This window comes from Argentina silus (assembly GCF_951799395.1).
Source record: "Argentina silus genome assembly, chromosome: 8".
NCBI classification, from domain to species: Eukaryota; Metazoa; Chordata; class Actinopteri; order Argentiniformes; family Argentinidae; genus Argentina; species Argentina silus.
The window spans coordinates 9217528-9244545 of NC_139662.1; the positions used below are offsets into that span (position 1 = coordinate 9217528).

A 27018-nucleotide genomic window follows, 5' to 3' on the forward strand; every position below is an offset into this window, starting at 1 on the left:
CCACTATTCACAACAAGTACTTATAAGAGTTTTGAAATAAGCTGATGGTTATTACCTATAGCCTTAACAATATATACTTTGCCAGCTCCAGGCTACTAGGCTTTCCTCCCGCTGCATCGTTATACGCTAGCATAGGCAGCCGTTCATCAATAAGCCCCGGCTGGGAAGTGACGGGAACAGGTTTAAGCCTAGCTAGCTACCGGTATATCATATATGTCATAAGGCCTGGATATAACAGCTGTTGAAACGGATTGTAAGCCAACATTTTACGAGCATGTATACCGACTAATACGAACATAGACGCAAACCGCGAACATGCACGGCATGAATTTTGATCGGGTCGAGGTAAAACTGTTAATATTAGGGGATAGCGGATTGCCCACCCTCATTGCTAAAATTAGACGAGTCTGTATGGTTGAGATCATGTTAGTACCGTGAACTTGGAAAAAGGAAAAGAAAGGTCTTGTATGTTTCCCTCACTGACGCGAGATCAGGCCATGTTGAAACTACCGCGTTACAACATCTCTTTGGCTGAGTGAAATGGTAGTCTGACAGTGCTCAGAGGTGATGATCTACAGTAGCAATGCTTTGATTTTCAAATATCCCAAATATCTCCCTTTACTACAATTGATGGCTAAACTGAACTGGACAGGTTCCCAGCACATTGTTTTCATCTGTTCACATGTCTTGTCAGCTGTTGGTCTGCATAGGGGAAGAGCATTGATTACTTTATCTTATGATGACTGATGGATAAATGATTCACTTACTTAAACAAATGTATTTGTGGTAAGTCGCTTTGGATAAAGGCATCTGCTAAATGTCAAATGTAATTAGAAGACATTTACTATATTATGATCTTTGGAAATGGCAGAATATGAAACAGTGTCCTTCAATGGATGTATCTCACCAAGATAAGCAAGTGATAAGGCAGTCAGTGTAAGAATTAGCTATGGTCTGCTCTGGCATACTGCATACTTTTGGTCTGTGTTTGAACGCCACATGGAATAAAGAGTAAACCCATGGCAAGAATCACAGCAAATCTGGAAAATTGAAAATGACTTTAATCACAAAATGTTACTCAACTGAAACACAGAGAACACAAGTTATGTACAGACAGTACATTTCAGTTCTGTTTGCAACACAAAATAAAAAAAGATTATAAAATAGTACTTGAAAAAAACAATTATTTACACCTTTCCAAATCGCTCAGATCGCTTCTGTTTCTTTGCCTGTGAATGAAAAAAACAACACTATTTACTTTCTCTTCATAAACTATATTATTAAAATCCACAAGAAGACAAGGCATTACTCTGATAAGACATTTTGTCAAACTGGATAGCTAAGCAATGACAAGAAGCATGGTAAACTTACGTCAACACTATCTCCACTGGCAGCAGCTGCACTGGTTTGGACCCCAAATCTCTCTTTCCGTTTAATCAGCTTCTCGTCTTCCTCAACCTGTAACAAACATTAAGATGGTCTTAATTTCATAGGAGGAATATGTAGCACCAACTATACATTTATAAAGCTTGACATCAAAAGAACCTCAGAAATCTGCAATAAAAGTAAAGAACTTGATATCAATAACTAGACAACTGTACTAGACAATATGTCTACAACAGAATAATAATTAAAAGGGGTAATAATCTAATCATAAACATTAAAATTAAGATTTAAGTTAGGTAAGTTTAAAAACAGTGACCATAACACAACTTGGTGTAATACTATCAGGGCTTAACCAGACACTGGGCTTCCATTGAGCTAGTATCACAGGAACAGATCAAATGTACACTCTAGATACTACTATATTAGCAGTTCACCAGGCTGCCCCTTTTCTGATGAGCTCACCTTTTTGGTGACTGAGGAAACATTCATGCCAAATCTTTCAGCTCTCTTTTTAAGCTGATCAACGCTGACCTTCATGGAACACAGAAGGAGAGAAAAGTTTCAGTAAACCTTGTGGTCGCTATTATTATTAGCTCAGACGCGACACTCCATATCAATTCATAACACAGTGTCGTGATATTGGCTTGCGACTTAATTCAACCATGAGTGCCCTTACCTGTTTCGGCATCATTTATCGCAGTTTTGAAGGAATTCACATGAATTCACATACTCTCCATCATCTGAGATTTTCATCTGCGCCACAAAATATCCAAAAGGCTGCTTAATATCTATACAAATTAACTTTATACCCGTCTTTACCCGAAGCCACAGTGGATAACTCCAAACATCACGGTAGTCTGCATCCAGAGAGTACGTGGATACTTTCAGAACTGGGATAAGTGATGCTGGTAACAGGTACAGGCACTCATGTTTGTCCGGCAAGCCAAAAACGACACTGCCTCTCATGAAATGATATGGAGCTTCACGTCATAGCTATATTGTTATATGAATGAAGTTAAGTGACCGCTCGACAGACTACTTACAGCGGGTTTACTACCAGCATTAGCAGAAACACCTATGTAGAGAGGTAGAGAGAGAGAGAGAGCACACTTAGCACATTACAATCAATATTTGTCCCCAAGCGCGGAGAAGCCTTTTTATAAACTCACTGCAATCGAGGTACATTGGAAGAAAAGACATCAGAAAATAGAACAATGGAAATAAATGGAGCATTGAGTCACTGACCTAGAGAGGGACTTGGAGGTGCAGCAGGCAAGCCAAACCTGAAAACAAGACAGATTGAATTAAGACCAATACAACTCCAGAGATTCAATTGATCAACAATGACAATGAGGGAGTTCTTTCTTCCATATCCTGGGTGGGGACTGACCTGGCAGCACGTATGGCCTTCTTGCTCTCAGCTGATGCAGGCACATTGAAACGTTCTGCCCTTTTCTGCAACCTCTGGAAATGCAGAGTAAAGCTAACATTATTACTGGTAAAAATACATGGCACTACTTTCAACAATGAGGACAGTGTCTGAGCATAAGAAAGTGAAGTGAACAGCTACATACCTCATCCACAGACACTGGAGGTGTGATTTTTACCACTTTCTTTTCAGCTGCCCTGAAAAAAAGACAAAAGATGACAGTTAAGAGGCTTGAAAGAAGGATTTGAAACTCCAATTTAATCACCGAAGCTAGCACTTTCAGTGCAAATAGGGAAGATGTCACAGGAGGACAGTATAATATATATATATATTTTTAATTAGCCTACTGGCATTACGACTGCCAATGGCCCCTGGTGTGAGCATTGATAACTTTGTCTTATGATGACTGTTGTATAGATGATTCACTTAATTAAACAAATGTATTTGTTGTACGTCGCTTTGGATAAAGACGTCTGCTAAATGCCATAAATGTAAATGTAAATAGTAAAAACTCACTCCTCAGACACGGCAACTGGCTCCTTGTTTTCCTGGTTGACGGTATCCTCTACTTTGGAGAAGTCCTACATGTCAAAAGCACGACCCATTATTATCAATGGCTGTTTTGTCAATGTTACATTGTCAATCCAGATATTTCAGTGAGGCAAATGTATGAGATATAGATATATATAAAAAAAAAAGGTTTACCTCTGTCTCTTCTCCCAACACATCATCCTCGTTAACGTCAACGTCATCATCTGTTGAAGGTTAAAACATTAATTAATGACACACGCAAGTGAGAGGAGGTTAACGATTTCACTAAGATAACCAATTATGAAAACACTCGACATGTAAACATGACAGATTTCGTTTGTCAGCCCATATTGGATAATGCCATCATACTATTGTGCATAGCCACTGCTGCTAATGTATTACTGTGAAGTTAATGTATTATTGTGTTACGACTGTATTCTGTGCTACTACTGTGTTCTATTGTGTTCCTGAAGAGGATAGCTTGTGAGTATGAATGTCATTATTCTGCCATCTATATTCCAGTTCATATGACAATAACACTTTGAATCTACAAATCACATTAGGCATTTGTACCTCATCATGTGTATTGAGTCCATCCATTATTACATGTGTAAACTACATATTAGTAGTATATCTCACCATGCTCCTCCAGATAAGCTTGCAGGCGGGTAATCAGCTCCCCTTTGTTCCCCTTTACATCCAGACCCCTTGCTTCGCACTCCTGCTTCAACTCAGCAAGCTTGGAAGGAATAGAGCTAATTAGTTAAATTTAACAATTAAAGTTAACAATTCACATGCCTTTTTTTTTTCTGCTGCAGTTCTTCACTTCAATGCATTTGACTGTACCAGCTTTCAATACTATTTCCAGTAAATAATGTATGGACTTGTTTCATTCACCCTGTCTGTTTGTCAGTCTCTCACTCTCACACACACACGCGCGCACACACAGCGCCCCCCCCCCCCCCACACACACACACACACACACCTTACATGACTACTTAGCCGAGTAAACGAGACTTCAACACAAGTATAAAAATCGACACATATTACACGAATGTGTAAGGTTTTTGTATTTTCACATTAAGCTAGCCTAGCTATCTACACAAATTCGTTTAGCAAGCTAAGCTACAAAGGAGTGTAGCTAGACGCTAGAGCAGCGTGTGTAGCTAGCTAGCTACAAACAGCGCGGACCTAGTCTGAGAATCAGATAGTACGGCCCAGAAATAGGTTTACACGGTAGCTGACAATGGGTACAAAGTATTCTATAAACTCAACTCGATCTCCACAAAGTAGAATGTTAACGATTAAAATGTTATCAACCTTGAGTTTCTGGAGCTCTACAATTTCTGCCATCTTGCTTTGTTGATTGACTCAGAGTAGATCCTCCAATCAGATCAGACCTGTTCTTCTTCTATGGTAGAATTCAAACTCTCTAAAAACCTGTGTGTGTACATCGCCACCTGCTGTGTAAATTGATACATCGATTAACAAAATCGGGTTATTTTTTGTAAACTGGGGTTGGCTTAACATTGACCAGGTTAAGCCTGGGTAAAAAGGTAGGCCTTGTGATACACTGCACCTAATTTCATATCAAAATATTTCCTATTTGTTTCTTCTTTTTTTACACCCTCTTACTTACCAGTAAAAGTAAACTAGTAATGTTATTCCTCCAGTTGTTTCAGCCAACAATCGATTTCAACCTCAATGATCCCAACTGTCACATTATGAGTCCCATTTACAACAGCTTGCATGACCCAAACCTCAACGAGTACTACAACCAGAAGTACATGCATTACAAGTTGAAGAAGCAAAACTTCATCATGGAAGATGACAAAGTAATCTTATGCTTATTACTCCTTACCATGGTAAGATGAAACTGTGAACCTAATTTTGTAAGAAGTGATTCATATGACAGGATACACTTTAATCCAGACCCTATTGATTTCTCACATAATGTGGTCTCTTCCCAAGGTTGTATGCTCAGCACCTTCAAACAGTACCTGGATACTGTTAAAACTGACCTTGACAAATCATACAGAATAAAGATGGTAATGTGCAGTGCTAAAATAAACATTTTGTTGAGATCACACATGTACACAAGTAATTTGATTATAGAAATTTGAAATAGTCGCTCAAATAATCTCTGTAACATGCTCTTTCCTCATGTTGGTACATATCGTTCTAAAATATGCAAATACAGTATGTTCTTTATTATATTTCAGATGGAACACATGATGAATGTAGTGAAGCTGCAAGAGGAAGGCCAGATTGCTGAGAATGTTACTCTGGCTGACATGAGAGAGTTTCTGTTGGAGGAGGGAGCTAAGAAACTGAAGCAACTGCAGTCGACCAGTGATTCCAGGTGGGCAGAATGTACATCTGTGACCACATTCCCATTGTGATGAATGATCAAAACCTGGACAGAATCTGTATAGCCTCATATGAAAGTATTATGTTCTGTGTTGGAAATGTCCAGTAAATTATTTGTTTAATTCAGTGATAAGGACAGGGGACAGAAAGATGGCCTGCAAACCTGCAAATCATGTAGCACACAGAGACAAATTTGTTAGGCTATAGGCCTAGGCCTACTGCATTAGGCTACACTACTCCAGCTGCATTCATAGCAGACACTGTCAGTCAAAGTCACCAGAACCTGTAGTACTGATTTGATCAGTTTATCAGTCTTGCTTCTTACAGCTTTGTGTAGATTTCTCAAAATATTATTCCCAAATTTGTAAGGCTATATGCCTACTGCATTAGACTACACTCTCCACTTGGCACCCTATAATGATGTGTTTAATGATGAATCGACGTCACCTCGAAACTCAACAATCTTTATGGCAAGGCGCACCTTTCACCATAGTTTCGTAACAATTGGGCCAATCAGTGTCATTTTGTAAATGTTGCATCTGTATGGCAAGACCCACCATTCACCTAAGTTTCATCAAATTTGTCCCAGTGGTGTCAGAGAAAAAGCTTGTGACTAACGGACAGAGACCAAATCATAGTCCCCTCTCAGATTTCATTGGTGGGGGACAATACGTATTTAATGGTTATTGTCCAATCACCAGATTTTAGAAAGTGCTTTATTTGGACTAATAAAATAAAAATCAGCTCTTCACTGACCATTTTTTATCATCAGATCTCATTCCTTGATCACTACCGATTTATCAAGGCCATTTAGCACTATTTAGCACTCTTTTGAAGTTGAAATCTACATACTGGACCTTTAAGTTCCATCACGATCAATGTATTAAGTAGAATATGTACATCCATAGCAGTCCCTGTAAACTGTCTGTGACAATCAAATCTCCAATAGTCCAATATGGATCAAATGAAGTGGCACTAAAGGAGGACAAGTGAGGTGTTACGTCACCTGTTGATATTTCTGATTAGATTAATTTGTCATCACCATCATTCTAAGGTTTGAACCAATCTCATCTCCAAAAACAAAAACATTTGCTCATCATAAAACCTGCAACCTGGTGTACAACCTGTATTGAGTGACTCATGGTATGAACACCTCATTAATTAAGTTGAGAAAGCCTGTGTAATAAATCCACAAAATCACAAAGCAAATGTACTGTGCAGTTTTTTAATCTATGCTCAGAATTTCACCATGAAAATCATATGTTATGTTTTCACACTGTCTGTGCACCACAGAGTCTGAGGTCTTGTTTATTCAGTCTCTTTGATCTGTGAAAAGAGAGAAAGAAAATAGAGGATAAACATCAATGTTTTTTTTTGTCTCTGCGCTTAATTTTGAGTTCAATTTTGAGTGTCATCTTTGGTTTGTATTAATCTGTCATTAACATGAGCACCCTAAACCATTTTGCAATGCCAAAAAGAAGGTTATTAAATGAATTATATTTGGACATGAGTCAGGTATAGGTTTGACAGCAGCTTTGTACCTTTCCAGTATCACGGGTCTTGGACCTGAGCTTGTTGACCTGAGACTCAGCGATGTCAGCACGCTCCTCAGCCTCCTCCATCTCATGCTGAACCTTACGCAACTTAGATATGTTGGAGTTGGCTTGTTCCTCCTGGGAGAGGAAAGGAGAGGTAGAGAATGAGAGAGAGAGACAATAACATTTAGCCTTCAATGTTTGAAATGTTAAAGCAAATTAATCAAAAGTGGTAAATATTACTGTGCCTCTCTTATAATGATGGTAATATAGAAGCATAGGAAGCACTGTGTGTATTATTTCCTTACCAATTACTTGCGATATACATTGTGTCATTGTGGATAGACATACGTTGGCAGCAATTACTTCAACTCAACTATATGGATACCACATTTAGTAATGCTGACTATGAACAAAATAATGTTTCTTATATGCTGTCAGAATATTTCACTGTAAGTATGTATCTCACCGCTTCCTCAGCCTGCCTCTTGTAAGCCTTCACTTTAAGCTGCAGCTTATCTACCAGGTCCTGAAGTCTGGCAACATTCTTCTTATCCTCCTCAGTCTGTGGGAGATGATCAAAGAAAATCAATTTCAACACTTCAGTTACATTCAATTGTCTGACTGTACCAGAATGTGTGAAGGTGTTTCTTTTATTCTTACTTGGTAAGTGAGTTCCTTGACTCTGCGCTCGTACTTGCGGACACCCTTGACTGCGTCCCCACCCCTTCTCTGCTCGGCATCCACCTCAGTCTCAAGCTCACGCACCTGTATAGGGTGACATGAACACAGCCATATGTTTAAGGGGAATTAATTATTGAAAGAAAGAGAGAAGTATAGGTTAAGGCTAATGTAGAGACTGTGTGAATAAAAGTTTATTGAATACAGTGGGTGGATTGCAACCAAACAAGGTGACTTGCCGATTAGCTGTGTGCTGATCTGATTACTTAATCTTGGGAGGCAGGAGATCACAGGGAGAACAATGGGTGATAATCATCATCTGCGTGCAAAATGAATCTTGATTGCAACCTAAAGCTGCCCAAATTTTGCAGGGGAGCAGTTGGTTACAAATATGCTTTAATAGCAGACGGTGGTAAACATCATGTCTGACGTTCTCTACCCCCACCCATCTGAAACCACAAGAGTACACCCTCCTAAAGTTGTTTCCGTCCCAGATGTCAAATTGACTAAATTATAAGAGCTACATCTTATTCTTAAAAAATGCTATGATTGTTGATCAGTAGGCTATCACATGAAATTATTAGATCAGACAAAAATTAAAAGATCATGACAAACTCACCTATGATACCCCACATATTGACAGCTACATGATATAACGTAGGCCAAAGTTACGGCTAACGGAGAATGGCAGGTTCATTTTCAATCTTTTTAATAATAAGTTAATTGAAATTGTTATCATAATTATCTGAAAATGTAATTTTTATTTCATTAAATAATTGTGACAATGAACAGAGGATTTTCTCCAACTATAATGAAAGGCAGCTTAGTCTAATCAAAAAGCAGGTTTAAGTTATGCCTGTTGAAAGTGTGTTCTGGAGGGGACATGTTCTGCCAATAAGTTCTGCAAACTCACCCTGGACTCCAGTTTCTGGAGCTGTTTCTTGCCGCCCTTCATTGCCAGATTTTCAGCCTCATCCAGACGGTGCTGCAGATCCTTTACTGTGACCTCAAGGTTCTTCTTCATCCTCTCCAGGTGAGAGCTGGTGTCCTGCTCCTTCTTCAGCTCTTCTGCCATCATGGCCGCCTGAAATGGTAGTTTGTGGACAAATTTAAATGTAGCACAGATCATGTGCTCAGCCCAGCTAAATTGGCCCTTAGGGACAAATACAGTTTATTGAATTTAATTGCTGATTATGGGGACTTACATCAGTGATGGCCTTCTTTGCCTTCTCCTCTGCATTTCTGGCCTCCTGCACTGTGTCGTCCACCTCTCCCTGAACTTGAACCAGGTCAGTCTCCAGCTTCTTCTTAGTGTTCAGAAGGCTAGTGTTCTGTATGAGGAAACACAATGATTAGTTGTATTTCAAGGAAACATGCAAAAGTGTGAAAAGGAATGATCTGTGACCTGTACCTGGGAGTGCAGCAGTCCCACACGCTCGCTGGCGTCCATCAGCTCCTGCTCGGCCACTTTGCGGCCTCTCTCAGTCTGCTCCAGAGCAATCCTCAGTTCATCAATCTCAGCCACCATCAGACCATTCCTACGCTCCACCATGGCTGCCTGCTCCTTCAAATCTTCTGCTGCGCGAACAGCATCATCAAGGTGCAATTGGGCATCCTGGGATTCACAAAGACATAGAGCATTTGAATGTGTTGTTATAGGGCGATAGGATCAGTAAGGGATGTATTTATTGTGCTCCCTGATACCCCTTCTATTCTTTTCTACACCAGTCTACTTTATTCCTGTACTATTATTTTCTATTGACCAAAACAAACCCCTTCCTCCATTTTCACTTGGCTCAGGAAGTTGCCCCTGATACAGGGTGAGGTATTTTTTTTATCCCCCCTAATTGTTAAGGTTAGGAATGATATTATCTGATCTGAAATCTATGGTTAGAGGCAATGTTTACCTTAACTGATTTCCCAGCTCCTTACCTTGAGCTGTCCCTGAATGTTCCTTAGCTGTTTCTGGGCCTCTGCTGCCTGCCTGTTGGCGTGGCTTAGCTGGATCTCCATCTCATTCAGGTCTCCCTCCATCTTCTTCTTCACCCTCAGGGCGTCGTTCCTGCTCCTCACCTCTGAGTCCAGGGTGCTCTGCATGGAGTCAATCACCCTCTGGCTGTTCCTCTTCATCTGCTCCATCTCCTCATCTTTCTCAGCGATCTTCCTGTCCACTTCACCCTTGACCTGGTTTAGCTCCAGCTGCACACGCAGAATCTTGGACTCCTCATGCTCCAGTGTACCCTGAAGAAAATAAAACACAAAACAAAACAGTCACACTTTGAGTTGGGGACTGACTCTCATGAACAAAGGGTTGTTCTAGATCGGGGCCTGCTACTGTATGTGATGAAAATGTGACAATAGGAAAAAATAGATATCCATAAGACTAACATTTAACAATTAAAGGTTAAATAAAAGGATAAGTATATGTTCTAAATGAACAGGATTTAACTGCATTAGTTTCTACCTCAGCCTCCTCCAGGGCAGTCTGGATCTCAGCCTTCTCTGTCTCCACAGCCTTCTTGGCCTTCTCCAGCTCATGGATGCTCTTGCCAGTCTCCCCGATCTGCTCAGTTAAGTCAGAGATCTCCTCTGCACACACAAACACAGAAGTCAGAAAAGAGATTTTCTGTATTTTGTCTTGAATTATGATAATAATTAACAGATCTTTAATGGTACATTGTTGTACAGTCTGGCAGAGTTAAGTGTCTTTTAGAATACGTTTTTTTAAAAGTTGACAATTCAAACATAGGTTCTGAAGAATAGGGTCCCTCATACGTAGCTGATCAAATAAGACACCCCATCATGAGCCAAATAAAACTGCTGCCGTTTACTCACGTTGCAGGTTCTTGTTCTCTCTCTTCAGAGTCTCCAGCTGATCCAAAGCCTCCTCATAGGAGTTCTTCATTTTGAAGAGCTCCGTGCTCAGAGAACGAGCCTCCTTCTGAGCTCCTTCCAGCTCTGCCTGGCCCTCCTCATACTTCTGCTTCCACTCTGCCAGGACCTAGGTAAATCCATGTGATATTATAACTTTTTCTCCTTTTTCTTTTATCTTTTCATGAACCAATAGATGAGGTGTAATAGGAAATATCATGTAACAATACAATATCATGGAACAATGGTGCTAGAATTTAAAAAAAAGGATTAGATTAGATTGGTGTAGTTATTTCACACCTTGTCAAAGTTCCTCTGCTTCTTGTCGAGATTGGCAGCAAAAGCATTGGCTCTCTCCATGTCAATCATGAGGTCCTCCACCTCTCCCTGCAGCCTCTGCTTGGTCTTCTCCAGAGAGGCACACTTTGAGTTGGTCGCCTCGATTGTCTCCTCTGCCTCCTGCAGACGCTGGGCCAGCTTCTTTCTGTGAGACAGGTGGGGCATTTTAAAATACTTCACCTCTGAGCGACTGTGTCAGAGAACATCTGCACTGGCTCTTACAGGTGATGGGAGAAAAAAGGTACAGTATATAGTAGCTCTTGTATGACATTCTGATGATAAGGTGAAATTAAGAAGGCCTGCGCAGTACCTACATTTCTACTTCTACATTCTGTTTCCTTTCATTGTCAACCTACCTCAAAACGGGTACCAAGGAAGCAATTCAAATTCAATAATGGAAAAATCTTGGTTTGTAATAAATGTCATGTTTGAATTCCTAAATTAAAATGTCAATGTTAATCTCCAGAATTGACAGAACAGAAATGAAATACACTGTGTGTGACTCACTTGGCCTCCTCCAGCTCATCAGTGCGCTGGATAGCGTCAGTCTCGTACTTAGTCCTCCACTGAGCAACCTCACTGTTGGCCTTGGACATGCCGCGTTGCAGCTCTGCCTTGGCCTCCTGCTCCTCCTCAAACTGCTCCCTCAGGAGGTCACAGTCATGGCGGGCAGACTGGACACCGTGGGCCAGTGCGTTCTTAGCCTAGAGAGAGAAGTAGAAGAGGTGAGATGACAGGGGATAGGTAGAAATAGAGGTGAAATGAAGTAGGAGAGAGGATGTGTATAAGAGCGTCATTGAAAAAGAGAAAAAGAAAGACTGGAGAGAGAGTAAATTGTACAGTAAGAAGTCACAATCAACATGGAGCTGTTGTTCAAAACGTTGTGGTCAGTGGAGTCTATTCTGAGTCCTTTACCTTGACCTCCTCCTCAATATGCCTCTTTAGCTCCTCAATCTGCTGGGTGGAGGCCTGTTTGCTTCTGGTCAGCTGGGACACAAGGGAATCCTTCTCCTCAAGCTGGCGACCAAACTCACCTGCAGGGAATTGAGGAGGATCTTGGTAATTGTATGCTCATGGTTAAGTTCTAAAGCCTCATGTTCATTGTTGTTGGTGGAGTAGGGTGATATAAACTTTCCCTATGTTTTGTTCTCATGGACAAGAATTAATCTCGCTTGCTATTCTAATTTGTGTTTCTGTGTCTCGTTTGATTCATTGTCAGTTATGTGTTTTTCCCACTAATGGTTAAGGGTAGGATTTGGGTTTGGTAAGCTGGTCCTAGATCAGCTTCAGTATTTGGAGTATCATTGGTACCGTTCTCAGTCAGGAGTCTGGCCCTCTGTCCGCTCATGTCATTGACCTGGCGCACATTCTCATCGTTCTTAGTCTTGATCTCGCTCAGCTGGTCCTCAAGAGAACGGCACATCTTCTCCAGATTGCCCTAGTAGTGAAACATATATCATTATTATTTTACATGGTTATGGTGTGCCTAGCCTTGAGTGCTAAGCTTTCCATTTTAATTTTATTCGAAAAAAGTGCTCCATCCAAACGTTGCTACTGACCTTAGCCTTGGCAACGGCCTCCATGTTGCTGGAGAGGTCATCAATCTCCATCTTGTACTCGCTCTTCTCCTTCTCCAGCTTCTGCTTGACGCGCTGCAAGTTGTCGATCTGCTCCCCGAGCTCTGCCACGCTGTCTGCCTGTTTCTTTCTCAGAGCGGAGGCTGTGGCCTCTTGCTGCAGGGTGGACTCCTCTAGGTCACGTCTCAGTTTCTGAAACTCAGCCTCGCGCTTCTTGTTCATCTCTATCTGAGAAGCGGTAGCACCTCCGGCCTCCTCCAGCCTCTCACTGATCTCCTCAAGTTCCCTGGAGAGATCGGCCCTCTGCTTCTCCACCTTAGCCCTGGCAGCACGCTCAGCCTCAATCTCCTCCTCCAGCTCCTCAATACGGGCCTACAATAGGGAGACACAAACAGAGAGATGAAATCTAAAACACAGTCAAAACAAAGGAGCTCACAATTAATAATAAACAAATGTACACTCACTGAGCACTTTATTGGGAACACTATACTAATACTGGGTATGGCCTCCCTTTGCTCTCAAAACAGCCTCAATTCTCTGTGGCATTGATTCCACAAGATGTTGGAAACATTCCTTTGAGATTCTGGTCCATGATGACATGATTGCATCACACAATTCTTTGAATCTATTGGATTCAGATCCGGTGACTGGGAAGGCCACTGAAGAACACTGAACTCATTGTCATGTTCATGAAACCAGTTTGAGTTGACTTTTGCTTTGTGACATGGTGCATTATCATGCTGGAAGTAGCCATTAGAAGATGGGTAAATTGTGGCCATGAAGGGATACACATGGTCAGCAACAATACTCAAATAGGCTGTGGCATTTAAGAGATGATTGATTGGTATTAACGGGCCCAAAGTGTGCCAAAAAAACCATTCCCCACACCATTACACCACCTCCACCATGAGAAGGTGTACAGGTGTTCCTAATAAAGTTCTCAGTGAGTGTATATTTCAAAGATGTGTTTATACAAAGCAACTTACAGTTAACATTCAGAATGTACTGTATGGTGTTCGAGCATCATGCTTTAAAGAACTGAACCATCGCAAACCAGCACAGTGCGAACAGGAGTCTTCTCAGACATGGATCACTGTTTCTCATAAGGATCCTGACAGTCTTTACTGTACTGTCGTATACACTATACAGCAAACTGAGCCATCTGAAGGTCCTGTTTTGTACCTGCAGTTCCTTGATCTTCTTCTGCATCTGAACACCCATAGATTGTTCATCTTCAATCTTGCTGAGGAGCTGGCTGGTCTCGAAGTCCTTCCTAAAGAACACATACATTGATTGTAGTTTGATAGTGTAAACAGAGAATCTATCATACCGATCACTTTTCTTTAAAGAATGACATCTGTTCAGATTTGTCTATTTTCCAATTAAATAATAAAGTTTTTCTTTTTTATACAATGATGATTATGGCTATTGCAACAATGTCATGAAAAATTAATTTGATCACTTGATCTTTGTGGTCATTTGTTTGTGTTTACTTCTTGATCTTCTCGTCAGCCTGCTGCTTGTCGTTCTCCAGGTCCATTATGGACTCCTGGGCCAGTTTCAGATCTCCCTCCAGCTTTCTCTTAGCTCTCTCTAGATCCATACGGTGCTTCTTCTCTTGCTCCAGAGAACCCTCAAGCTAGAAGAGAAACACACATATTTGTCATCAAAATCTAAACATAGAACAATAACATCCAAACCATCTTTGTTGATTAAGTAAAATAGATAAAGCTTTTGGGAGCAAAAAGCAATGTGCAGGTTCATGATTGCTTCAAACTAAATTATTAATTAAATTATTATAACTTTCATACTATCATAGCAATATAATAAATCCCGGTTTGTATGTGACTGTTTCATGTTCTTGTATGTTTTAACTTCTGTAAAACAATTAGGTTTACTCTACTTTACTATGACAATCTTGATTGACACTAGCACTGCTTTATTTGCATTGTCCACTCACATCGTCCACTTGCTGTTCCAGCTTGGTCTTAGATTTGGTCAGAGTGTTGACTTTGTCCTCCTCTGCCTGCAGGTCGTCCAGTGTCTGCTGGTGGGCCTCTTGGAGGGCTTTCTTCTCCTTGGTCAGCTTGGCAACAGCCTCATCCTGAGATGCCATCTCCTCAGTCAGGTTTTTAACCTGAACACAACCACAACAGAGAGTATTTTGTCACTTCACCTCCCAAAGGGAAATATAGTTTATATTGCATATACTGTAGCTTGAAAATGTTTAAGCATGTACTAAAACTTATCCTTTAGATGGCAGTGTATACCATGAATTGATATCAGATACAGGAGGAGGAGTCCATGCTATGAATGTGGGGAGTATTATGCTGCTGAACTGAACTTAATTTGCTATGGTTGGATTCATTGATTGTTTGGCAACAGTTTGATCAGATTGTAGTTTGTATGTGTTATACGAGACCTTGTTTTCAGTGGCATGTTTCTCCTTCTCCACTTTGGCCAGAGTTAGCTCGAGGTCATCAATGTCTTTCTTCAACTCAGAACACTCATCCTCCAGCTTCCTCTTCTTGGCTGTCAACTCAGCATTCATCTCTTCCTCATCTTCCAGTCTCTCGGTCGTCTCTTTGAGTTTGGCCTCCAGCTGGATCTTGCTCTTGATGAGCCCCTCACACCTTTCCTCAGCATCATTCAGATTATCTGATTCCTAGTTTCAGAAGGGAAGTAAAAGACAACAGTGTCAACACTCAAGGGTGTGTGTGGGTGTGTATGGGTGTGTGTCCTTGTGAGGCTGGTCTCTGGTCTCTCACTCACAGATGCAACTTGGAGGGCAAGGTCATTCTTCTCCTGCAGCAGGGATACCATCTTCTCCTCCAGCTCCTTCTTACGGGCCTCTGTCTTGGTCAGGGCAATTTTACACTTCTCAAAGTCATCCCTCATGTTAGACAGCTCTTTCTCTGTCTCAGCGCTCTTCAGCAGGGGCTTGATCTTGTAATAGATCTTCATCCATGGCCAATGTTTGACATTCATGAATGAGCGGACGTTGTACTGGATGGTGTAGGCGGCATTTCTGGTTGACAAGGAAAAGTGGCATTGTGGCATAGTGAGTGTTATGCTTTTGAACAACTCAATGATAACTAAGTGATTTGACAAAGTAACCCAGGGTATATTATAATATTGATTATCATTGCCTTTGCGTGCATTCCTAATGCATTAAATACTGGTGGTTCCTAAAAAGTACAAGATAAGTATTATCTTCCATCCCTCACCTCCTCTCAATCATCTTATTAAACTCCCTCCTCATCAGGAATCCTCGGCACTGAGCTTGAGTCATGGTTACCAGAGCAGCCAGCTTCTCATCTCGCATTTCCTCCAAGACACCCAGCAGACCAGCTTTGAAGAACACCTGAGCACAGATAAACAAGTGTGGTCAATGGAGGAGCTACAAATGGCAACATATAGTAAGGGGCAGAAAAGATATTTAAATGGAGGTGCAACACTCCATTTAGAATGAATAGTTTAAATTACTGTTTGTTATGTGGTAACATTCTCTGGGTGAATTTGAGTGCTGACCTTGGTGTGTCCAAACTTGTACTCATCGTGAGGCACATCAATTGACCCCAGCAGCTTCTCAGCAGCCTTCTTATTGTCAATGAACTGACCCTCAGGGATAACACTGGCATTCAGTACTTTGTACCTGTAGGGGGAGAATTGTTTAATATGTTAGTTTGAAAGGTGTTGCTTATGTTGTCAAGGAAGGGCACTGTATGTGTTGTGTGTGTGTGTGTGTGTGTGTGTGTGTGTGTGTGTGTGTGTGTGTGTGTGTGTGTGTACACACTGTGTGTGTATGTACCTCTGCTTGAAGTCAGCATAGAGGATTCTGCTGGGGAAGCCCTTTCTGCAGATCCTGATACCTTCCAGTACACCGTTACACCTCAGCTGGTGGATAACCAGGAAGTTCTCCATCAGACCTGGAAACACAAATTGTATCTTGACCCCTAAATAAACCTGTTAAAGGATTAACATGAGCAGGCTTAAGGATAGTAATGATTAGTAGTTTAATCATGGGCTCTGTTTGTAATATTTCTCTTTGTGTTTCTTATACCTGGAGTCTTTGACTCGTTGGGGATCAGGCAGCGCACAAAGTGAGGATGGGTGCTCCTCAAGTTGGTCATCAGTTTGCCTAAGTTCTCCTTGAGGGGTTACAAACCATAGTATTCTCAATAATAATTCTGACTTTAAGTGATTTAACAGGATATTTGTATAATTTCTGCTACTGGATCTTAAATCTGCACACAAGAGCCAAAAACGGGTCCCCTTGTGTCATTCTCACACACGCAGGAAGGACACAAAACTTTTTAAAAGTTTACTGTTTCAAATGGGTGTTTCTAATGCGGCTCATTCATGAGAAAAAAATCTCAACCAGGAAATTGCTTTAACAAGTTATACATTACAGCCGACAATGTTGTGGCCATATCGGGTAAGTGAGTGATTCATATGATGCATTATACACATACAGGCTATAGCTCCATTTAGAGCCAAAAACAGGGGGCTTAAAAATACAGTTCTCTTTAATATAGACATTTCAAAACATAGTCATTTTCAGCAGTCACCCTGGCAGGCAGGACTATCAAAAGCTCACCCTGAATTGGGAGGACACAGTCTGCATGGATCCTCCCTTCTTCTTGCCTCCCTTCTTTGTGCTGTCTTTTTCAAAAGAATAAATAAGAGAGTTAGAAATGATAAACATCTCTGAACAACTTCACATTTACCTGAATGTATCTGGGTTGTATCTACTAATTAACTCTAAAGTTGCATCTACTGTAGTAATTAACTCTAATGCTAATTTTCATGCTATATCATGCTAATGCTTAGTTATTAACATGATACTAATGTTACCTTCAACTGGGGCAGGAGGGTAAATGACAGCTAGCAGTTTGACTGAGGACTTCTGGTAGAGCTGCACCACAGAGTCGTTCAGGGGGTCCTTGTTCTTCTCCAGCCAGCCAGTGATGTTGTAGTCCACAGTGCCAGCGTAATGCAACAGGGAGAAGTGGGCCTCAGCCTTGCCTTTGGCAGGCTTGGGCTTTTCAAATGCCTTTGTTTTGCCAAGATGCTGGTCGTACAGCTTGTTCTTGAAGGTTGTGTCTGAAGCCTTGGGGAACATGCACTCCTCTTCAAGGATGGAGAAGATGCCCATTGGCTGTGCAAAAGGAGATTTAAATGAAATTACTATGTTGATATTTATACTATATTCATGGTTATTACTTCAGCAGTCACCGTTATATGATGATATTCATGTGGTGGAAGCATTTTTAGCAAACACTAACATTGAGTTAATAACAGTAAGATGCGTTGTACCACCATAATGATATCTTACACGAGTATTAACACCTACCTCTATAAACTGTGCATTTTGGACCGACCATTAAATAGTATAATCCTCACAGGCTGCTTACCTTCTCAATAAGCTCAATGCAGGCAGCCAAGTCCATTCCGAAGTCAATGAACTCCCAGATGATTCCCTCCTTCTTGTACTCCTCTTGCTCCAAGACGAACATATGGTGGTTGAAGAACTGTTGCAGTTTCTCATTGGTGAAGTTAATACACAGCTGCTCCATGCTGTTGTACTGTTGATGGAATTTCCGAATAAATGAATCTTTTCTTCATACATGGTTGTAATTTTTCATAATCACAACTTGCTTTCTTGTCCAACATACTTACATCAAAGATCTCAAAACCGGCAATGTCGAGCACACCGATGTAGAACTGCCTTGGCTGCTTGGTGTCCAACATCTGGTTGATACGGACAACCATCCACAAGAACATCCTCTCATAGATGGACTTGGCCAGAGCCATCACGGAATTATTCACCTGTAAAAATTATACTTCTAGTTAATACATGAGATATTGACCACATGTAGCAGGTGATGCACATCAGAGGGAGGGGGGGGTTGTTTTAATCGCAGGAATTAACTTAGCATGTTATGCTGTTAACTTTGACAGCCCTAGGGACAATCAAACAAGTGAATGATTGCCCTACCTGAGCTACTGTCTGTCCCTTGGTCACAAACTCGTTGCCGACCTTCACTCTGGGGTAGCACAGAGCTTTCAGCATGTCGGCTGAGTTCAGGCCCAGTAGGTAAGCGATTTTATCAGCCACTGGAAAGAGAAAGAGCAACAACAGACTCAAGAACAGAGCCATAGAAGATTGTTTGTGTCTAACGACACCTCTGTCGCTCAACAGCTCTCAATCAGCCTGGCATGTGAGGCTAATGACACATTAATAGAAAACAAGAGCCACAGAGAGAGCTAGAGGTGGAACTCACCCTCTGTGCCGTCTGGCTCGGCCTGCTCCTCACGCTGTTTCTGCTTGAAACGCAGGTTGCCGTGATGCATGACAGCCCCTGTCAGCTTGAAGATGTACATTTTCTCCTCATTGGTGAAGCCCAGGATGTCAATAGCTTCCTGAAAGAGAGGGATTTCATGTGAGAGTGGAAATAAGGAATTGGAGACAAACTCACTCTGTCAGAGTATGGTTCTGTAAGATCCATATCTAATAGAATGGATGGAAATGTCAGACTTCTCTAATCCTCTCTATCTCTCGTAGTCAAACAAGAGTAGAATAACAGCACGATTTTTACAATGTTACGCAGGGCACTCTTGTGGATGCCTTATGTACCTCAATGCACAAAGAGGATTAAGTAACTCTGGGTACTCCAAAGCAAATAATCAAAATAAATATTTCCAGCTGCCAACCAAGCAGGTAGTGGTATAGAATCTGGTATGGAATCGCATATTGCAAATTCAGTTAACCATTTTGAGACTCACATCTGTGGCGACCAGCTCTTCCTTGTCGTCGATGCTGGCAACAGTGATTTGCCCCTGGCTGATCATGGGGAAATCGTAGGGGTTGGTGGTGATGAGCGTCATTTCTGTGAAGAACAGAGAACAAAGCTGCCCGTTAAATCAAAATCACATGTCAATAGATGGACCACTTGTACTCAATAGATATACTCAATGACAGTTGTGCTCAGTAACCAGGATTGCTTTACCTATTCCCCCTGGCCTGGCACATTTCATCAACTCAACCACATCCCAATTCTTATACCTTCTCTAACTCTATTTATAGCAGTAACTACGTGTACTGTATGAGTATTTCAATCCCTTTCACAGCAGAGTGCTGGTTTTCCCTGCTCTCTGCTTTGGCGTACCAACTAGCTCAGGTTTGTGGTTGGTCATCATCTGGTAGAAGATGTGGTAACCCCTCTCATCAGGAAGCTGGAAGGCCACCCTGGACTTCTCTAGCAGATCTGACAGAGAGAACAGCAGAGAAAAATGCGTATATTGCAAAAAACATAATCTTTGTGGATTTAGTATGGAGAAATGACATATACCAACTTACATGTTTCAATGTCTGCACTAGCCAGTTTGCCGGAAGTAGCGAAGTGAATCCTGATGAATTTACCCTACAGTAGAGCAAGGTGGTTAGAAATGGGCCAACAAAAGAACTACAACTACCAAAGAGCCTTCCCTCATACTTACAAAGCGAGATGAGTTGTCGTTCCTCACAGTCTTAGCATTACCATAAGCTTCCAACAGGGGATTAGCTGCAATGATCTGGTCCTCAAGAGATCCCTGAATGAGACAAGCACAAGTTGTTTAAGTGTTATTGATTGAAAATCTCTTTTTATTTGTCAGGAACATTTGTTCCTTTTAGCTGAGAAAAATGGCTATAATTAGTTGCAGACCTCATTATAAAAATACATCTGAAATGTGACTGGCTCCCATCCTGGGTTAGGGTTAAGCCCAGGGCTGCACTCATCTGTCTCTGAGACTATCGCTTTGTTTCAAAATGTCAGTGACTTATTCAACATCACATATACCCACCCAAAATCACGTTTTGATGCTAAATGTTTGTGATACGTGAAACTATAGAAAACATAACTAGCATAGAGCAAAGTTTAAGTATGTTTTCAATTACCATTCACCTTTTATAAATTACACATACGCACCTGCATTTTGCTGGGGACTGCTTCCTTCTTCACGGGTCCAGACACAGCAATGGTGGCAAAGTACTGGATGACACGCTTGGTGTTGACAGTCTTTCCTGCACCGGATTCTCCACTGGTTTATATGACAGAGAAAAGGGGTTTAAGAAGTTCTTTGTAGTATTATATCAGCATCCATTCAAAAAGAAAAGAACATGGCACTGGTATAAAGGAGGTCATCCTCCCTAATAATTATATAACCCAATGTCAGACATTAGCTGTTGTTTTTCTGCATGCACTGCAATTTGAAGAGGCATCCAGAGAAAGAAAGGCAAAAAATGAGTCCACTCTCCTAGAACAACCCTGGCCAATTGTAAACAAACCTGTGTCGCCCCTAGACACTCGATTTTAGAAAGCCCTTTTCGGAACCAAAACGTTGGTAAATGAAATATATTCCTTTCAGGGGATCTCATTATCTGATCGCTATTCATTAAACATATTAATTACAACCATTCGAAAGCTTGAATGTTAATATAACACCTTTAACTTGTTTTATAACCTGAGCAAAGAATTAAGAAACATTCCCATTCAGTTACTCATTATTGTCTTCATGACACCCGACACAGTATGATTAAAGTAAGATGAACAACTTACGTAATCAGGACGGACTGGTTCTCTCTATCTGCAAGCAAAGACACATATTGTTCATACTCATTCACTGGATTTTGGTACGTTAATGCTTTCAATCCATCATAATGTAGCTCATCCATCCATCCATCCATCCATCCATCCATCCATCCATCCATCCATCCATCCATCCATCCATGAGGGCTCGTACCAGTCAGCATGAACTGATAGGCGTTGTCAGAGACAGAGAAGATATGGGGTGGAGCCTCCATACGCTTCTTCCCTCTGTAGGCATTCACAACGTCTGAGTCGTACACAGGAAGCATCTTGTAAGGGTTCACTGTGGCACAGAAGAGCCCAGAGTAGGTCTGGATAGAGTGGATCAAATATGGGAATTAGCCAAGTTAGATTAGCTGGAATGTGAAAGTTTAAGTGTCTTATATATGCTGTATATTTAGGTTTTTTGCATGTGTGCTAGGTTTCTTGTGTTCACTGATATGTATGTATATGCAGTCTCTTACGTAGATCATCCATGCTGCGTAACGCTCTTTGAGGTTATAAAGTACAGTGGCTTCGTTAAGGTAGGTCATCATGGCCATGTCCTCAATCTTGTCATACTTTGGGGGGTTCATTTGGAAGACTTCGCTTTCTTTGAATGATTTAGTCTGAAACAGTGGGAAATCCAGATTACACTCAAATCAACACTAAATGGATAACTTTTTAATGATAAACAAATAGAATGTTTTTCAAGATGTGTTGGTACAAGCTTAGAAATTCTCCCTTTTGACTAAAGATCATGCTTTTTAAAATAATAATTTTTATTATTATTTGTTTTGAAAGGTTTACCCTGCTTATGAAAGCTGCAGTTTGGTCATATGTTATAGGCTTACCTCTTGAGTGTCTGTAACTTTCACATCCATTTTTCCATCCTCCCTGCCAACAATTATACCCTTGAGGTACAGCTCCTTGACGTCAGACACATAGACATTATTCTTTGCATCAAAGGGCTTGCTTTGAGCTTCGAGCCTCTCCTTCTCTGGTTTACGAAGGTATATGGCAGCCTTGCCAAAAACGGCCATCTCCGCATCTGTACTCATGGTGGCGACTCACTAGGAAAGAAAGATAAAAAAAACATCTTTGAGTCTGTAATAACTCCTTCCCAGTCAACATACTAAGAGTGAGATAACTAGGAGAAAAATGAATGTAAGATGTAATGTGGTTTATGAAAAAACACGTCAAATGTGAAGCACTAATGCTTTTTTTTAAAGGTTCTTTTTTAGAGTGGGGCAGTCTATTGGATAGAGATAGTGAAGAAAGACAGGAAGGTAAGGAGGAGAGGGTATGTCAGCAGGGCCGGATTCAAACCCAATGCCAACATTGGCATATGTGTGCACTTTAGGTCATGGTGCTAGACCACCCCAGGCCACATGTGAAGCACCAATGCTTGATAACAAGTAAAATAATGCAAGCAATAATAGGATGTAATGAAATAAAAATACATATATGCAAGAAGCTCTATACACCATTTGCTAAAGTATTTTTTTTTTTAAAGTGGACACAAAATCAGTTCTAACAAGCAATCGAGTTACATACAAAAGTTTTCCAAATGTTTTACTGTAGGTATAAGGATAATGCAACTTCGGTTTACAAAAATAAACATTGATTGATTGCTTTCAAATAATACTGTCCTTGGGCTGCTATTACGTCAAGTACAACATGGGCCTCAAGAGGCAACAACCCCTAACTTGGGTAGGACAGGAGGGAAAATGCCTGATAGTCAGGGCTTCTTTTTGGAACCTTTTCTGTAGGGTATTCTTGCATGACTTTCGAGGGTTGTTCCTTCCAAGTATCTGCTGTCCCATTTTGTGATTTGCCTGCTCTCACTTTCCCAAAATCCCAAACTAACCCTAAAATCATTGAACTGCTTTCAAATAATACTGTCAAATAAAACAAGGTTTTAAATTAATAAAAATGCAACAAATAAGTACTACAACTCCCCATGCAGTGCAAGCCATGGCCCAACCTCCAATGCCCCGCGTTAACAGACTGTCCTGTTTACCTCAACGCCTAAACTAACCCTTAAAGCCAGATTAAATTAAACAGGCTATAAGCACTAAGCATACAATGTGGGATTCAAACAATTACTGTAGGCTACCTCTCACAAATTCTCTTATTCTCCCGTTCATCATGACTACCAACAGGCTCCCAACTAATCCAAATTTGTGGGCTGCTTTTAAATAAAGCTGTCAAATAAAGCAAAGTAAATGTATGAATCCACAGTAATAAAATCAGCATAGGCTACAATGTAGTCTACAAACATGAGCTCAGTTTACTCTGGCAACTTTCCGTGCGTAAAGGTATAGGTCAGATTATGATTTGCGATGCAAGACTGTGGGATCTGTTCTTATGCTCCTAATTGCGGAGCTCACACAAGCTACTTCGGTTTACAAAAGTAGACATGGATTGCTGTCAAATAATACTGTACTGTCATTGGGCTGATTTAAAATAGGCGATACACATGGTATCTGGGTCCACTGTAGCAACGAGTCGAAACTGCAAAGTACAATGAGCAGTCTTTTAAGTTTTTAGTACTAGCCAGCTTCCATCACAAAATTGTCCATTGACATAAGAGCTACGATTTGACCACACTGTGGCCATCCCAGCCAGGAGAAATCATTACGCTAATACCATAGCTAATTGAAGCATTGGTGAGGACACCACTGTAGATTGTATTCCATTATATGCAGTACTACAGTGAAAATGTTATGTTTAGCTCCATTCAATTTCCACGTTAATGCTACTTGATAAAAACATGCCCACTTTCTTTCAAACTGTGTGAAGTAAAACTCATTTTGAACCCTCTATCACATATATATATATATTAAAACAATGCCACTTTAATTCTGGAATACATGCATTACTTATATGCAATATAAGCAATATAGCTAATCATGTAAAATTCTACATGGAAATGTCAAAACATACATAACTCAACTCTCACAGTGCAGTTACTGCATCAGATAATAAGCTCAGCGATTAAGTTTAAATGTATTTGTTGAAATTCATAGTGCATTTTAAACGAAGGTCACAACACATTGTACAAGTAATACAAAAGTACAAGAAGACAAAGTAAAGATAAAGTAAGATAAAGTAAAACAATGTAAGGAGGTTGAGGGTCTTACCACAGAGGTTTCTGCTGTCTTGCTGTGGATGCTGTGGTCTCAGGCTCCTTATATCACCCAAGCAGAAGTTATTTATGGACCATACTGGTAGAGGACAATGGATTGGATGACAGACTTAGCTGTTGTCTCCATATGCCCATTTCTGATGTTCCTCCTTGTTCCTCCTTCTTTCAACAAATGGGAGCAAAGATTTCACATGCCCAAATCTTTAATATAATAATCCATAATAATAACATTTGTATGACACAGGCAGTGCCATGACAAGTTGTCATTTGTAATTTTCTGAATACCAAATGATTAGTTGAAGCTTAGAATATATATACAGTGCCCTCCATAAGTATTGGAAAGAGGAAGCATTTTGCCTTATTTTAGCTCAATACTCCAATCAAACCCTTTTGGGCCCTGAAAAACTCCCTAGATACTATGGCAGTATGTTGTGGGTCATTGTCTTGCTGTATGATGAAGCACCATCCAATGAGATTGGAAGCATTTGCTCGTACTTTAGCAGACAAGGTGTTTCTGTACACTTCAGAATTCATTCTGCTGCCGTCAGCAGTTACATCATCAGTGAAGACAAGTGAGCCAGTTCCAGTGGCAGCCATACACACCCAAGTCATAACACTACACACCATATTTCACAGATGATGGTGGTCTCTGACACATTCACGCATACCTCCCGGAGAGTGTTCCTGATCTGTGGGACAGTTGTTTTGGGGTTTTTCTTAATTATGGTGAGCATTCTTCGGTTATCCACTGTAGAAGTCGTCCTTGGCCTACCAGGCCATTTGCGATTACTGAGCTCACCAGTGTTTTTCTTCTTTTTGGATGATGTTCAAACTGTTGCTGTTGGCAAGTCTAAGGTTTGGGATATGTTTATGATAGTTTCTTTCTGATTTCTCAGCCCATTAATGGCTTCCTTGACTTGCAGTGATATCTCTTTGGTCTTCATGTTGACAGACACCAATAGCAAACTCCAAAGGAAAACGTAAAGGCTAGAATCAATACTAGATATTCACAGCTCTCTTATGCCTGCACAAATGGTGTGACGAAACACACCTGACTAACACCTTTGTTCCCTGAAATAGGGCTATGTATAAAAAGGGTTGTAATTTATAAATGGTGAAACCAATCTGAAAAAAGAAAACATTTAATTAAAGCTGATAATCTCTACTTTAACCTCATATATATATATATATATATATACATCTGAGGTCTGGCCAGACCCCTGTTAGTAGTTTTAGGGTTAATTGAATCGCTGACTTCACATACATAAGTGTTATTTATGGCCTTGCTTCAGCAAAAGTCATTATTCTCTTGCATACTTATTATTATTATTCAAAATCTTCCCAATGCTACTCCTTTGTGACAAAAATGTGGATGAATCAATATAAAAAAACAAAAGATCAGTAAAAGTAAAACTTTACAAAGATTACTTTACAAAGATTGTAAAGTAAAACTTCATAAACACTATAGACTCCATAGAATTATTTTGTGATACTTGTTTTAACTGTACAATAATAATGGCAACAAACAATGACCCAATTACAGATACATAAACAAACCATACACTAACTCTAACCCTAACCCTAACCCACCAACCCTACCTCCCCCTCACCACCCAACCTCCCCTAACCCCAACCCCCCTCTCACCTCAACATGGACAATGTCATCTTAAATAGATACATTCTTTGCTTTATGCAGCGCAGCTGTCTTCAAGGTAACCACCCCTAACCTTTGCATACTTTGCATGGACAATAACATCTTAAATAGACACATTCGCTGCTATATGCAGGGCATATGCAGGGTACATGGAAGTACCCCCCCCACCCCCCCACCCCTAAACTACAGACGCTTCACTGCAAGGTGCAAATCACTAGTTATGCTAAAAAAGGATGGTCAGGTTAGTTTGCTAAAAAGCCTGCAGAGGTCTGGAAAAGGTATTGTGGACAGATGGATATTATCATGGATGGATGGATATTATCATGTACCAAAGTGATTGCAACAGGAAAGTTTGGAGAAAAAAAGATCTGCCCAAGATTTACAGTATACCACCTCATCTGTGAAACAGGTTGTTAGGTTTGAGCATGTATAGCTTCCACTAGAACTTGCTAACTTGTTTTTATTGATGATTGTAACTGCTGACAGCAGCAGCAGAAAGAATTCTGAAGTGTATAGAAACATTGTCTGCTCGAGTGCAAGCAAGCTCGAGTGCAAGCAAACGCCTCCAAATTCATTTGCCCAAAACATTTGATATTTTTGATCAAAGATCTATTTTTATTAGATAAACAGGGATGTTCAGGTTGGAATAGAGCAGGTAAAAGCAGCCTCATCAGCTAATGTCTGGGATATTGCGCAATACACTATGTTGCATGGCTAGGTAATTGGTTAGGGCTTTATGGCTGGCCCAAGGACCCCTCTTGGCACTACCTACCTACTGTCATTTTATGTTTCTACTTTTCTACTTTAAGTTGATGTCGGGCAACAATGGAATATTCATGATGTCTTTGCGACTTGTGTCGAAAGACATCATGAATATAAACC

The 27018-nt window shown here is 40.7% G+C and overlaps 2 protein-coding genes across 2 annotated transcripts; both read right to left on the reverse strand.

Annotated features, from left to right (window-relative positions):
• Nucleotides 1-1044: 1044 nt before the first annotated feature.
• On the reverse strand, nt 1045-4715 carry LOC310807795 (SAP domain-containing ribonucleoprotein-like). Its single transcript, XM_083674398.1, has 11 exons — nt 4667-4715; nt 3986-4085; nt 3521-3570; nt 3332-3396; nt 2961-3012; nt 2777-2850; nt 2632-2669; nt 2430-2461; nt 1849-1917; nt 1372-1458; nt 1045-1229 (listed from the first exon to the last, which is right to left on the reverse strand). Exons 1-11 carry the CDS (start codon nt 4697-4699, stop codon nt 1188-1190), a joined length of 642 nt encoding a protein of 213 aa, XP_083530524.1. The 5' UTR covers nt 4700-4715; the 3' UTR covers nt 1045-1187.
• A 2300-nt stretch (nt 4716-7015) lies between these two features.
• LOC310808528 (myosin heavy chain, fast skeletal muscle-like) lies at nt 7016-22392 on the reverse strand (the record flags this gene model as incomplete). The annotated part of the gene is made up of 39 exons (XM_083675475.1): nt 7016-7042; nt 7258-7389; nt 7721-7816; nt 7915-8019; nt 8846-9016; nt 9138-9263; nt 9344-9547; nt 9865-10173; nt 10397-10521; nt 10768-10933; nt 11104-11287; nt 11650-11846; nt 12058-12176; nt 12454-12580; nt 12702-13091; nt 13902-13992; nt 14213-14358; nt 14680-14856; nt 15142-15384; nt 15492-15747; nt 15947-16083; nt 16251-16374; nt 16531-16648; nt 16783-16870; nt 17320-17384; nt 17577-17880; nt 18137-18307; nt 18402-18551; nt 18721-18839; nt 19007-19145; nt 19509-19612; nt 19892-19990; nt 20083-20146; nt 20223-20315; nt 20693-20804; nt 21323-21350; nt 21507-21663; nt 21817-21960; nt 22186-22392. 39 exons carry the CDS (start codon nt 22390-22392, stop codon nt 7025-7027), a joined length of 5805 nt encoding a protein of 1934 aa, XP_083531601.1. The 3' UTR covers nt 7016-7024.
• Nucleotides 22393-27018: the final 4626 nt, after the last annotated feature.